The sequence below is a fragment of the Lutjanus erythropterus genome, chromosome 7 (genome assembly GCF_056507025.1).
Source record: "Lutjanus erythropterus isolate fLutEry1 chromosome 7, fLutEry1.hap2, whole genome shotgun sequence".
Taxonomy (NCBI): Eukaryota; Metazoa; Chordata; class Actinopteri; order Lutjaniformes; family Lutjanidae; genus Lutjanus; species Lutjanus erythropterus.
In genome coordinates this window covers 1,047,071-1,061,742 of record NC_139323.1, presented here as the reverse complement: position 1 = coordinate 1,061,742, position 14,672 = coordinate 1,047,071, and the positions used below count along the sequence as shown (strand labels likewise).

The following is a 14,672-nucleotide window of genomic DNA, read 5'->3' as shown; positions in this document are numbered from 1 at the left end:
CATAATTTTGTAATAACCTGGTATAATGTAATTCCTTTATACTGCCCAAGCCTTTATGTAACTGGTATGTATGTTAGCATAAAAGGGAATGTATTACATTACATCTAGATATAATCTATCCAGATAGGCAAGTGTAACTGTTAATTTTTCCATTGTGGGATAAGTTGAGTTGTTAAAAAAGATAGATCATAAACCCTCGAATATAACACCAGTCATTGAGATTGGTTGAGAAATAAACAATATAGTCCCATATTTAACCAGAAAAAAATGCAGCTTCCCTGTTTACATGTGTTTTTCACAGGCCAGTCTTGAATGAAAACAGCAGCAATGTTCCGTACGATCCAAAGGCCAGTGCAGTGTCTGCACATATCTCTTTATTTTATCGGTCACTTCAAAGACGATATGACGCAGCTGTTTATCTCCACTAGCTTGATCAGCATTACAGTTTTTTCCAAAACTCTTTTGGAGTTGAGGCCAAATTTTACATGTCACTGCCATGTTGTGGACCTGCCCAGGCACACAGTGTTCCTACTACATTCCCAAGACATCTGGATCTTTTAATTGGGACATAAACGCTATCTAATTAGCTCAAAAGAAGGCTGTGTCATAATCCAAAAGTCTGAAGTAAAATGTTGTCAGACACCTCCAAAGACATCTTTTAAACTACAGATGACAGATCCTGTCATGCTGCAGACAATATTATTACACATTTTTGACAAATGTTACTGTCTTGTCATAATTTTAGTTTAAAGCAAACATAAAATCTGTATTACACTGCTGAGGAAATTCCCTTCAGGCACAAGACTTCCAAAGTTTCACCACTCTTACACCATTTTTCCCCAAACACCAATGGATGCAATTGCACAGTGAGTTTACTGTCAGGTTCCTTATTAGATTCTGCTTTTGCTTTCTTGTCATTCTGGTTTAATTATTTAACCTGTAGTGTATTTCCTTGCTTGGTGTGAACATATAATTCACCTGAAACAGTTTTCAGATGTTGACTTCTGCATTTAATTTCATGCTATTCTTCTTTGTCTTTCTTCCAGCATTGCAAAAGGATTCATGTCACTGCTGGGATTTGTAATCATCTTTATTGTGTCAGTGTGTGATCCCAGGGTAAATGATGCAAACACACACATTAATGGTGAAGAAAATGATGATGGTGAAATACTCTCCTGGAATTCTGCCAATTACTTACCTGTCTCTCTCTTCAGGGTTTTGTTGTCATGTTGGACAAAGTTGTGTCGTTCTCTCTCAACACTGAAGTTGGACTGTTTGTCTTCATCATGCTGAGAGAATCCAGAGAGGACAGATTTCAGTGAGTACCTGTGGTTCATACAAATACATATGTCATGTTGGAGAGAAAAAAAGATTTTATGAATAATTTGGAATTTTTTAACTGAAGGTGAAGCCAGATGTTTAGTAATTTAGCTGTTTTGCACAAAACAGACTTCTACAACCCCATTTCTCAAAAAGTTTGATGGTTGTTTAAAACCAATGCAATGCAAAGATTTGCAACATTGTTCATTTGAATAATAGTATAAAGAGAAGATATTTAATGTTCAAACTAATTATCTTTATTGTTTTTTGTAAATATACACTCATTCTGAATTTGATGCCTCAACATGTTCCAAAAAAGTTTGGACAGTATCAGTTTACCACTGTGATACACTGCTGTTGTATTTTGTGCTTCTTAATGTACCACACATTGTCAGATGGAGACAGGTCTGGACTGCAGGCAGGTCAGTCTAGTACCATTGTTCTGAAACTACTGGACTATTTGTCCAGGCAGCTTTTCACCACATCCATGCTTGTGAGTCTTTTCGAGGATGCCCCTTAATGCCCAATCATGATACTGCCAACTGTGACCAGTTCACCTGTTTGCCAGTCCAACGTTCCAAAGAAGTGTTTTTGAACATTTCACAACATTCAGTCTTCTGTTGCTCCTGTCCTGACTTTTCTGTAACATGTTGCAGGCATCAAATTCAGAAAGAATTTTTCAAAAAGAATTTTATTAATAATAATAAAAAAATAAGTTTATCAGTTTGAACATTAAAAATCTTGTCTTTACACTGTATTCAATTAAATACAGGTAAAACAGGATTTGTAAATCATTTTATTCTGTTTTTATTTACATTGTACGCAATGTCCCCAACTTTTTTGGAAATAGGGTTGTACATTTACTGTGTTTCTGTAGTTTGCTTGATTTATACTGAACACATCTCTGCAATTTTACAATTATTTGCAAGGATACAAGGAAATTTTATTTATCATTTATGACAGGGTTGTAAAATGAGATTATGATGTAGCGCCCTCTTTTATTGATTGATTAGGTGGAATTGGCTGAAGAAGTACAAAATTTAGAACAGACTAATTTACATGGAGAAGAGCTGAGGATTAATGAAATAGCTTCACGGTCTGTGGGAAGGTGGTACAGGAAGAGAAGCTTCTGTATCTTCTGCCTGATGGCAGTGGGGTGCAAAGGCTGTGGCAGGAGGGTCATGTTGTCTTTTAGTACCCTTTTTGGGCTCAGTGCAGGCTCTTTCTCTCCCCACTATCACTGATAATCAGTACTTAATGGGTACTTAATATTTAATGGTATTTAATTGGTTATAGTTGTTTGCCAACTACAACTACAGCGAAGTTACAACTTTGACATACAGGGTGAATGAAGTTACCAGTTATCAATACTAAATGGATATTTAAATGTGTTTAATTAAGCTTTTATTTAAAGGAAGTTCCAGTTTTCTCTTTAATTAGCACCAAATTACAGTGTTGGCAATATCATATCAAGTGGAGATACTCTGGATGTCTTTTGGATCATTGGGCCTCATACAAGAACCACTTGTACAAACAGATTTGTTCTTAAAGCGATAGTTCTCCCAAAAGTGAAAATTCACTCAGTATCCCCCCCCCCCCCCCCCCCTGTGCTGATGTGAGGATGGGTGAAGATCTCCAGTTCACAAAACACTCCTGGAGCTTCAGTGGAAAACAACGTTGCAGCCAAATCCAGTACAATTGAAGTGACTGGTGACCAGTTTTAAAATGTAAAAAAAGAACACCAAAAAAAAAACCCAAAAAAACACAAAATGTTTCCATACTGCTCGTGTGGTGCAATCCAAGTGTCTGTAAGCCACAACATTAAATTCTGACCCAAAAAGACGCCATTTCCACCATGTTTTTAGCCTAAATGTCAACTGTAGCCTCTCAGACCAGAGCCGCATGCACACGCCTGAAGCGGGTACACAAGTTGGGCCTTCCATGGCATTAACAACACTCACTTTCCTGTTTCTTTGCTTTAGCAGGTGTTTACTTCCACTGCTGACACTGTTAAAATGACACATTTTCTTTCATGGATCTCTGAAAGCAGGACGTCAAGCTTGAAACTTGTCAAGTTCTTTTTACTCTTTGATGCTACTTTCATGAATATGAAACATGAACATGAACACTTCTTGACATATGGAGCAGGAAGTGAAGCCTTATATGGTATTATTGGAGTGTTAATTTTGCTAATTTACAAGTCTCATGAACGTGCACTCAGATACACACAGGTAGATCATTTCCATAGTTATCTGAAGTTATGAGCGTTAGTTTAATCTGATGTGACGTTTGTTTGAGTCCTACGTACAACTAAAGTAAGAGAAATGTAAGATAAGAATATGAAAATGTTCTTGCATGAAGCCCAATGTACATAAAACTTTTCTACATTTAGCTGGAGATATTTGGCATATTTGGAAACATAACAATCTTCATGAGAATTAAAAATCAACTTGTGTGAGTTTGTTCTCTCTGACTGCTGTTTCCCTCTCATCCTTTCAGACACATGGCGGTTCCTCTGCCAGTAGGTGACTGTGTGTTCAGCCTCAGCTGGCTGCTCCCCACCTACTTCCTGTTTGCAGTAACCTATGATGTCCTGCAGACTCTGGCCGATGTTGCTCATTACCTTCATTTCTACAACCACAGTCAGGAAGCACACATCCACAACCTGACTGCGAGTTTAACAGCAGCCAATCTCTCTATCCTGCTCTGATATGCGAGCAGAACAGCACGAGTTGAAATTGCCAAAATTTTTAAGCTTAGCAAGTGCTTTATATATTGTATTCCCTCTTTTCAAGCTCTGGATACAGTTTTAACATTTTAAAGATAAGTATTATTTATTAGTATTATTTATTTGCCATTTTTGTGTTTTTGCACTCTTCTTTTACAGTCTACTCTGTCTTTGAAACTACGGTGGCCTCTCTGCGCATGCAAGCTATATCATTTTGTTATTGTTTTTATTGGCAGAGGATTTCTCCACCGTTCACCAGGGGCCAGTTGTATGCTCAAACACATCCATAAAATGTGCCCAGCTCATGCATTTTTCAAAACAAGTGTACACCTGATTTTACAGCACAATCTGTGGGGGATATTTTAAGATGAAATGAAAAAGAAGGTGAGAGACAAAATCATACAGGCCAAACTATTGAATGATAGTCCAGTTAAAGGAAAGCTTACAAACAATTTAGGTTTAGCGCTTTAGGTTGAGTATTGCTTGTAGCGGTTATAATAATTTTCTAGACACAAAAGTAAATACTGAGATGCTGCAACAAAGTTTGAACAGGTCCAACATGGCAACAAGCACGAGGAGTAAAGACAATCACACAGGCTGTAAGTATCTGACACAGCTCCCTCTGTCTGTTCTTTTCATTGACCCAAAAGGTAGTAGACTGGTGTTCACTTCCACACTGATTGAGATCTATAAGAGAGCCACGTGTACACACAGCTTTAATTATCAGATGAAGAGCTTGAGTCTTGAGATTAATGCATCTGGTCCCTGGTGCTGTAGAAGTGTAAATACTCAAGTTTGAATGAAGTCTTGATAGATGATACAGTAGGCAGAGTTACTATTAATGTACTATGCAGAGTATAAGAATGACATTTATTTGAATGAAAATGTACATTATGTTCACTAAAGCACTATTATCGTGATAAAAATTAATCAGTTTAATGGCTGTCTATTTACTGTTGCCCTCAGTATCTTAATCATCACCAAAAAGCTGGAAGTCCAGTGTAGGACAAGGGTTCCCAACCATTTTTGAATGATAGACCATTTTTATTTTGACAATAACAGTAGCCATGTTTCCATCAATGTATTTTTATACCAATCTTAAAGTATTGCATTAGAAAAGATTGATGCACATTGCAAACTTTAAGAAAAAACATCCTAAATTTTACAAAAGAAAGCTTCTATGCTCGCTTGAGGTGTTTTTGTGCCTTATTTGGGGGGAAAAGTGAGCTTCATGGGGTGGAAACACTGTCTGAATATCAGAAGAGAACCCTGAGGGCCTTCTATGCATCCAAAGAAGGCCTAACATATCAATATTTCAAATATTATATTCAAATATATTATAATTGATTTATTTCATTTATTCTTTTAGGCTATTCTCTTCCAGTTCTAACCAATTCTACCTTATTGTCTATCAACTTTGCTTCAGAAATGAAAGAGTACTGTCCTGAAAACAGCTAAATAGAGTTATCCAATTAGATTTTTTGTTGTCTCTAGGCACAGAAAGGTTAGAGCTGGCTCACTGATTGGTCAGGACTTAATCATTGGGACAGAAGGCCACAACCTGTGTGTTTGTTTAGAAAGACCAAACCAATCACATTTTGATTTACAGTGGGTGGAACCAAAAATCATTCCCTTAGGCCTTCCTGAAGGACAGTGGTACCTTGCGCGAGATGAAGTAGTTGAGAGCGATGCTGTTGCTAGGTGGCTAACTTGATAGCGCTGCTTTTGCAAGGTACTCTTTAACAGCGTAGTGGAGGATCTGCAAAGGACTGTGTAGTTAAGGAGACTGAAATTGTGCTCATCCCCAAGTCTGTTAGAAAACTATTTTCAGACGCCTGAATCTTCTTTTTTAAAGCTACTTTAAAGGTACTGTGTGCAGCACAGCAGACAGAGCTGTGTTGGTAGACAGAAATTATAGAACTGGACATCTATGCTACTTGCAACTGTGTGTGTGGTACTGAAACAGAGAAATAAGAAACTCAGAATGATTCATATAGATTATTACAACTCTTAATTTCAAACAAAAATTTAATTATAACTTATCCAAACAATAGTAGATTAAATTTTAATTATCTATTGTTTAATACAAGTTTAAGTAAAGAAAGCTGGGGAAAAAAAACATTATTTATTCAGCTATCATTGTGTGGTTTTTGCTGCCCTCTATTGGATTTCTTTTGTATGTGGCAGCTACACACTACAAACACATGTCAGAAGCTACCTGCTGCTTCTTCCAGCAAAATATTTTTCCATTGTGTTGCATTTTTAATGTGCCTGGCAACTTTTGGCCAAACTGAAGTCCCAGCTGTGTGGTGTGACAAACTTAGAACACACATTTATTGCTGCATTGCATAATTTTTAATACATGAATCTAACAGAATTGGTTCCATTTACTGCTTATCACAGTGAACTCCTAATAATTGCATTACGGTCGTGGATGGACACAGACTTACTCAAAATTCAACTAAAATTTTTGACACATTTGGATGGAAACGCGTCTACTTAAACAGAAATAAAGTTAGAATAGAGAGTTCACAAATTAAATTGTTGGTTCCTCCAATCAGCCTCATTATCAAGGTAATGATATAGCCTGTCAAGTTGCACAATTATGTTTATTATTTATTGCTTTTTGTAAAATTGTATGTTATGTGATGGCTAATTACACACAGTCCTACGTATTGGTCTGCAGCCCCAGGGTTTGGGAACTTCTGGTGAACTACAGTACAATCTGTTGAGTGCTTTACCTCTCAGGTCTGATGAGTTTTCACCAGGGCTGGACTGGGACAAAAATAGGCTCTGGCTTTTTTTTTACCCAGACTGGCCCCCCATGCATACTTTACTGTTCCCCCAAACCACTACAAATAAATGCTGTGAAAAAGTGATTGTACCAGTGCAAGTGGACCAGTGTCCTCGCTGACTCTCAACTGACTTCCTGGTGATCAGAGGTGACTGTCCCCAATCCTGGAGACAGTTGTAACTTGATTAGGGGACAGTTGCAACATATTAAAAATACATTAAATTTGAAAATATGTACTGTTTTACTATAACATCATAGTATAATTTATTGTATTAGTTATGCATAGAAAACAGGCTTACCTTGGGTCAATGTGCAGAAATTACAGATGCTCTTCAATCTCTCTATATTTCATTGTGTGACAGGAAGAATGAAACATTTGCAATGCAACAAACTTTTGTTAAACGTACATTTATACTTGGGTGAACTATCCTTTGAACAGTTACTTGTTTATGTTGAAAAACATATGGTCATGTGGTCAGAACATCATATGCTAGCTGACACATTGACTTAAACACAATGCTCTGTCACTTAGAAGTCAACAAAACAAGGATTTGAACTAAGTTTTGATTGATACATAAAAATGACCAGGATAGTATGACAAAAAGTCTGCTCACCAAAGTACTTTATCTTCAAAAGAAGTTTTTTTTGTTTGTTTATTTATTATGCAGCAGCAGATGTTGAGTATCATCACTCTAGCAAGTTTTGACTTGTTACAACCGTCCCTTGTTGCAACTGTTCCCAGTCTACCTTACCAACTATACAGTTCATCTTTTTGGTGCTCACGTGACCACGTGACCCTGCAGCTAAATGGACAGCAGCACCAAGTTTGAACATGTCACTGTGAGTGGAAAAAGTTCTAGATTCAGCTGCTGTGGGCCTGTTACCACACACAGAGTACTAACCATTATTATAGTTAATACACAAGTCACAATAAACATAGGACAACTATTGCCTGTTTTTGGAAGTGAAAACTGTTTTTATATATCATTTCTACTCCTTTCTTTCTCTTCTTTTTAGTCCTCCTAATACATTGTTTCGTGCTGTTATTCTATCCCTTTAGGTGTGTATGTAGCTCTTTGGCTTTGTGTAATGAAAATCTATATTTCCCTGCACTAGGGAATTGCTATATTTTAGCACAGTAGGGGTGATCTATTAAAATGTTTCAGCCGATTTGCACATCCTGTCCAAAAGGTGCCTAATAATTTTAATAATACTATCATACGATGTAGACCCACTGTAGGTTATCTGCTCACCAGTTGAACTACACTCTGCTCCTACTCACTCTGTTCCTCAGCTTCCTGTCACATGGTAGACACCTCTCCTCTTCCCAGCTGCTGCTGCATGTCAGGCAGGTACTGCTGTTGTAGATGTTGATCAGCCCCTGCACCAAACGTTTCTCTGATTTTTGCACATTTGGGGACAAACAGAGAGGACAGGGAGGAGGGCTGGGGCCGGCCCACTAAGAGACATGATTGGGCCAGTCTAGCATTACAAAAAAAAAATATTGCCAACAACCAGCCCTCAAAGATGCATCAGCCCACTGGAAAAGCTGCCCAGTATGGCAGATTACCAGTCCAGCTCTGGTTTTCACTTATATTTAAGGCATGATCACACATAAATGAATGTGGGGGAACACCACACACACACGTCAGTTGAACTTGAAACAGATTTTGCATGTGTAACCATCCCTCAGTCCCAGTCTCACATTTGTTTCCATCTACACTTGAATCAAGTCTGTGGAAGCCAAGAACAGCCACGCTTGCAATAATTTTATTTCAATGCTGTCATCTCAAGAACACAAGTTACTATTTTCATAGAAAATAGATTTTCTTAGAGAAAACAAGTTTTGTTATCTCAAAATAACAAGATAAACAACATGTTATCATGAAAAACCTAGAGGTATTACAAATCAGTTCATAAAAAGTTAAGTAAATATGGTTTGTTTTTAAACTCCCAAATCGATCCCTCATTAACCTACTCCTCTCCAGCTTGCATTAAGAATGTCAAGAAATTGTTTTCTCCATAACAGTACAGATTAACCCATTTTGATGAGGTAACAGAATTTAAAAAAAAAATCATTGCAAAGCATAGCCACTATGGCTTGTGTGTATCTTAAAAAAATCTTTTAGCTGTGGATTCCAGTTTTTGCAATCCAATGACTCCACAGCGCACTGATCACCTGAGTGGAGCCGTGAGGGAAAAAAAGTCCCTTTTCTCCCACTTTGCCAAAATGCACTGAGAATGAAGCCTGCGTTTGGAGTTTGATCTGGTGTTTACCTCAGGCAGCACTGCATTTCTACACACACACACACACGCACACATAAATAAAAACTCCAAACTCTTATCAAAATATATTTTATTCTGGACTTTTGTTTCACTGATCTGACTTAAATGATAACAGATCGATGTGATGCGAGTTGCAGAAAAAAAACAACAACATAGAGGCTTGGAGATGGGTGAGATGCTGCTGGGCTGACATGATGCTCTGTTGACTCAGCTTTAACTTTGGCCATGTTTATCCAGACACACTGTGTGGCACAGACCTAAGGATGGCATGAACACATCAGAGGAATTCTCCCATGTGTGAGATTTTCATTAACTATTGGTTCAAGTGCTTCAAATACAGGGAAGAAATAAACAATTAAAAAAGTACACAGGACATGAAATTTCTGAAAGCCCAATAATAGAAATCTCCACGTTATTCCAGGGAATACAGGAGAAAACATATTGATCTGTAGTTGTACAAGCATTTGTCAGAAGCAGAGGTGCTCTGGATGCAGATGTTTAAAGATGTTCTGAATGAAGCCAAAGCATAAACTTTGACAAATTCAACAGATGGATAAAATCCACTTCAAAATATGCTTTGGCCAATACATGACTCTGGAACATTTAGTTTTTTCAGTAGATTATGACAAAAAAAAAAAAAAAAAAAAAAAAAAAAAAAAACTAACTCAAGTGTTTGTTGTCTCAATTTTGCATCGGTACCTTTTTAGCACAGAATAAAAGATAGTTAGCGTATACAGAACATTTTTTAGAGAGTGTTTCCCTACTTTCTTCAAGAGCAGTGATAAGATTGTAGACAACAGTATGGATGCACCAATTGCAATATTCTTGGCAAAAGTCATTCTGATTTTCTGTCTTTCTAAGCATACACAATATTTTTGACAGTCACCCTACTGAACATGCTGTGGTCTAAGTTTCTTGTTCTGAATGTCTTTTGTGGTTGTTCCTCCACAGCTTAGTTTGACTTTATAGGTATTACAAATTGTTAGTTGTCTTCTTCACTCATGGTGAGGAATTTCCATACCAACGACATGCTAGCATCTGTGTCTCTGCCTGAATAACATGGACTATCTTTCGGTGCTGTGACACAAATCAGCCCATCACCAGAAATGGCTAATCAAGCTGAAAAACAATTCTGGTCACCAGCAGATCAATTGGTATATGTTAACAGAACAACCAATCAGAAATCAAGTGATCAATGATCCAGTTGGCTGTATAGAGACGAAGGAGAAAAACACTTCAGTGGATAACAAACTAATTAGCAGAGAACAGATTTTTGTTTTTTCAAATCATCCTTCTTTTTGGGTGAAAAGGGTACTTCTATAAAATATAATAGATTGTGCAAAAAATCTTTTTCTGTGCTCAAAATGTTCCATTGTGCAATAACAATTTAGACACAAATGTAACTACATAGTTAACCAATGAGATTACACAATCTGCTTCCAGAGCAATTGTCTCCACAAAACATCTGTGATTCCCAACTATAGCAATGAAAATGTGGGAACCAGAAAAAGTCCCTTGAGTCTTGGCTTGATTGAAAAATTACATTTTATTCAATTTAATTGTCTTGTGTGTAAGCCAAGAGGGATTTCAGGATTAAGTCATTTTCTGGGACAAAGCATCCCAAAAAGATTCAGGCCAAAGAAAAAGTAAAACATTTCTTTATTAAAACAGACAAATTTAGTTGTAATTTGCTCTCTGGGAGAAGACTCTTCCCAGGCAAGGTGCCTTCAGAATGACAGCTCAGCTCAGTAAGCCTAACATTACAGGGGTCAACCTTTAACAAAACCTTTTAAAATTTATAAAACATGTAAAGTAACACTGGCAATAAATCATCAATTCACATTTTTTTTTTTCAAATCTACAAAGAAATTACAAAAATGTAACTTTAAATTTGTATTTAAAAGAGTATAAAATGTCAGTTAGGAACCGCAGAATAAAATGAGAGCAGAATTTTGGTGGTGAAGAACCAAGAGAGGGCAGATGAATTCAAACACACTGAAGGTACAACCTGATATTTTCTGTCTCACTGTTTTGACTTCACCAAGACTCACATTATAGGTAAACAACTTTCCATTTGACCTTTAGCTACTTCACGTTCTTTTATGTCTGGTTTGTTGCTACCCTTTAACACTTGAGCTGGGTTATAAACAGTACAACCCCACTCACAAGTACCTGGTGATAAAACAGATAAACATGAAAATGTCCAGATATTGCTTTAATGTTACTGCTTTTGGGCTTGATTCTGAATAGCAACCTTATGTTAAGATCAGCCAGTAAGATTCAACAGAACTTGAGGTTTCTTTCTATTCTTATGTAAAGACAGGCAGATTACAAAAAACATTAGTCCTCTTCATGCCACAGAAATATGAGTGGGTGTGTTACTTAAACAACTTAAACTATCAGCAGACTGAAATTGTAGTTATAGCAGTCTTAGAGGCAGAGCTGCTGTGGAATAATTAAGTTATTAAACCTTTGACAGAGCAGAGCCAAAGAACAGATGTTTCCAACAGAGGAAGAAGTTAGCACCTGGCTAATTTGAATGGTAAAGACAAAACTTTGGTCAAAATACAATTTAAAAGGTATCAGTGGCAATGGCATTTTCCTCCTTAAGTCAAGACAGCAGGCAGGTGCAGCTATTTGGAAGCTGGAGGCTGACACTGCTATTTTACTGTCTGTGTCTGCACAATGTCAATTTTGTCATTAAATGACAGCACAGACTTCAGTCCACACAGCCACTATGCAAAGCGACTGGATGCCGAACTACTGTGCTGTCCGTGACGTCCATATAGACATCTAGGCTTTAGCTAAGCCAGCTCATTTCATACAGCCAGGCTGAGGCTGAAGTCACTCACTATGTAGTACATAGCATTTTATTTCTACAGGTATGTATGCTCGGAGTAGAGTAGGGCTTCACAGTTAATTGAAAACGCAGGATGACAAAATGCAAAATCCAAATAGAAGCAACAATTTTTGGATAAAGGAAAAATGCCACATCATACCATTATCATGTCACATTTTTTTCAGCAAACATGAAATGCAACAATTGGCATTCCCATTAAAATTGAGATTCTTGTTGCAATATCTGTCATTATGTATTATATATACAAAATGAATCACTCATTCTTGAGAACTGGCACAAAACTGTATTTTAAGGGGTTTAAATTTTTACTCTTCAATTCTGCTGGAAAATATATTTTAAAATACTAAAACCTGCTATTAAACTTGTAGCAAGCCAACCTCCTGATAGACATCAACTCTGTCAGATGAAAAATCTGACATTTGACAATGTCACCAACTGTTCTATGAATGTTAATCAAAATACACATTTTTAAACCATAATTCTTATTTGGCTTCTAAACCTTTCCATGACTGATGAAATCATGTTTTTTGCAAAAAAAAACAAAAAAACAAAACAAAAAAAATGTAATGGGGCTGATGGATATCTCATAATCTCATAATTAATTGAAGTTGTAAAGTCTTGTCCAGGACAAGGCTGTTTTCCACCACAGAGCAAGTTTTAGAAATGAGGAAAATGAAATAAGACCATAACATACACACACACACACACACACATATGTATGTCTGTACATATGTCTATGTGTATACATACATATGTATAGACATAATTTATATAGACAGCGAGTCTAAATATCTTCTGCCATCCTTGAATAAATGCAGCAACAGAGCTGCTTGCATGAGCGACCAAACTGTTACTGTGTGGATTTTTCTTTGGCTCTGCCCTCTGAGGTTTAAGTCACTAAGATGGTTTCTGTCTCCAGAACAGAGCTTTTCCACCACCACACTTCAAGGCATTGTATTATGTATGATTTGAGGCCTCTGAGGGTGAATCAAATTAGAAAATGTTAAAGGCTCATTTGTAAGATGGAGACACTACTCCACAGCAGAGTTACTGATGGAAATTTAAAACTGCTGGAATCCTACTGGCTGAGTGTTCCATGTCATCTGAGATGGGACCTGTCGCATTATCTAAAAGTCAGAACAGCCTTGAACATTCAGAAAAGTGGAGGTCAGCTTCTTGCCATTTTCTCTGTAACTGTTATGGAGTTCAGGGAGGAGAAATGTGGGTAAAACTATTTAGATCAAATAGTGCACAGACAGCTGTTTTTAAAGCATCTACATGTACATCAACTGTGTCCTGTGGATGTACACAGGGACTCCAGAGCTTGTCTTCCATAGAAGAGAACACATGAATTACTGCATTTTGAGGTGAACTGTGTGACCCACTGACTACTGCAGAAAGCACTACTGAAACACGTGAAAGAAAAAAGCCATTAGGTTCACCACGCTGGTTTGAAAACGTGATGAGGACACTGTTTTTGAGAGCTGTTTGGTGTTTGTATGCATGTACTTCTCCAATTAATAAAACTCCGACCTGACCAGCCTGACCCCTCCCCCAAAGATAAAAAATATAAAAACATTAAAACAAGAGATCTGAAATTTAAAAAAACTAAGTGCCATCCTATTTTATGGTGGAGAAGTTGATATGTCTGCACAATGAGATCCAACTAGTAACAAAGATCAACACTTTTTTCATTGTTTTTCATTTTGACGATGAGCATGGTTTACAGATCAAAAAAGCAAAATAACTTCCAAATTTTGGTACATATATGGATCTGTAACTTTTTTTTGTCTATCAGTTTTTTCTTTTTTTCACTGCATCCCTTCTGCATCTCTGGAAGAGTCTGCACAGATAGAGAGGGGCGCTTCTGTCCGCCCGTTTATCCATCTGTCTGTCTGTCCATCCATCTGTTTATCCCTGTGTCTGGACCTGCTGTGTCGGGTGCTTGCTTCCTGTTCCTGTTTCCTGCTTCCTGTCTGTCGGTGGGCGGGGCCATAGTCGTTAGCATGAGCAGTACGCAGGGCAGGCAGGGACAGTCATTTGGCTATGTACACATTCATGGTCGGTCCATGGCTTCCAACAAACAGCAGCACTATTTCCGAAGGTCTAGTACACACACCTGGGACGGACAGAGGAGGACAGAGATCAATGTGTAGCATTGATTGATTTAAAAAAAACAAAAACAAACCTAAACATCCAAACAGTCTGTGTCCACTTACAGATCCATCTGATGCGCTGGCTCCCACTTTGTCCCCCGCTGCATTCCAGCAAACCTCGAAGATCCCCCCCGTCCCTCTGTAACTGTGGACTAAAGCACCTGTCTGCAGCACAATAGACAGACACAGAGTGAAGGGAGAGATAACAGGCAGAATTTTTTTTTTTCTTCTCTTTTTTTTTGGGGTGTGTGTGTGAGGGGGGGGGGCACTTAAATATCTTTAGACAAGTTTTAACAGAAAATACCCTTTCACAACAGCATTTACAGCCAGTGCAGTACTTCGATTATTTGGCCACTTGGGGGCAGCAGAAGTTCAACTGTCCCCCAGCTGAACGTAAGTATTTGAAATATTTTTTGTTTACTGGAGACATCAAAACTATGAAATATGGAATTATGTAATAAGCAAAAAATGTGAAAAACAAGGCATAAGGAATAAGGGTCTTTTTGCCTTTAATTGTCGACTTCTTCT

General features: G+C 37.6%; 2 protein-coding genes across 5 annotated transcripts in view; one reads left to right on the top strand and one right to left on the bottom strand.

Moving 5' to 3' along the window:
• LOC146323411 (uncharacterized) overlaps nucleotides 1-4,987 on the top strand; it is a 147,857-nt gene extending 142,870 nt beyond the window's left edge. Inside the window, exons 16-18 of the mRNA XM_084722362.1 lie at nucleotides 1,047-1,116; nucleotides 1,215-1,318; nucleotides 3,820-4,987. Coding sequence (XP_084578488.1) covers nucleotides 1,047-1,116; nucleotides 1,215-1,318; nucleotides 3,820-4,030 — 385 coding nt within the window. The 3' untranslated portion in view covers nucleotides 4,031-4,987. The remainder of the gene's footprint in view (nucleotides 1-1,046; nucleotides 1,117-1,214; nucleotides 1,319-3,819) is intronic.
• Nucleotides 4,988-13,016: 8,029 nt separating this feature from the next.
• Nucleotides 13,017-14,672, bottom strand: part of tbl1xr1a (TBL1X/Y related 1a) — an 87,198-nt gene continuing 85,542 nt past the window's right edge. For all 4 annotated transcript variants that reach the window (XM_084722359.1, XM_084722360.1, XM_084722358.1 and 1 more), the window contains 2 exons: nucleotides 14,208-14,309; nucleotides 13,017-14,107 (listed from right to left, as the gene is read on the bottom strand). In XM_084722359.1, coding sequence (XP_084578485.1) covers nucleotides 14,081-14,107; nucleotides 14,208-14,309 — 129 coding nt within the window. In that variant the 3' untranslated portion in view covers nucleotides 13,017-14,080. The remainder of the gene's footprint in view (nucleotides 14,108-14,207; nucleotides 14,310-14,672) is intronic.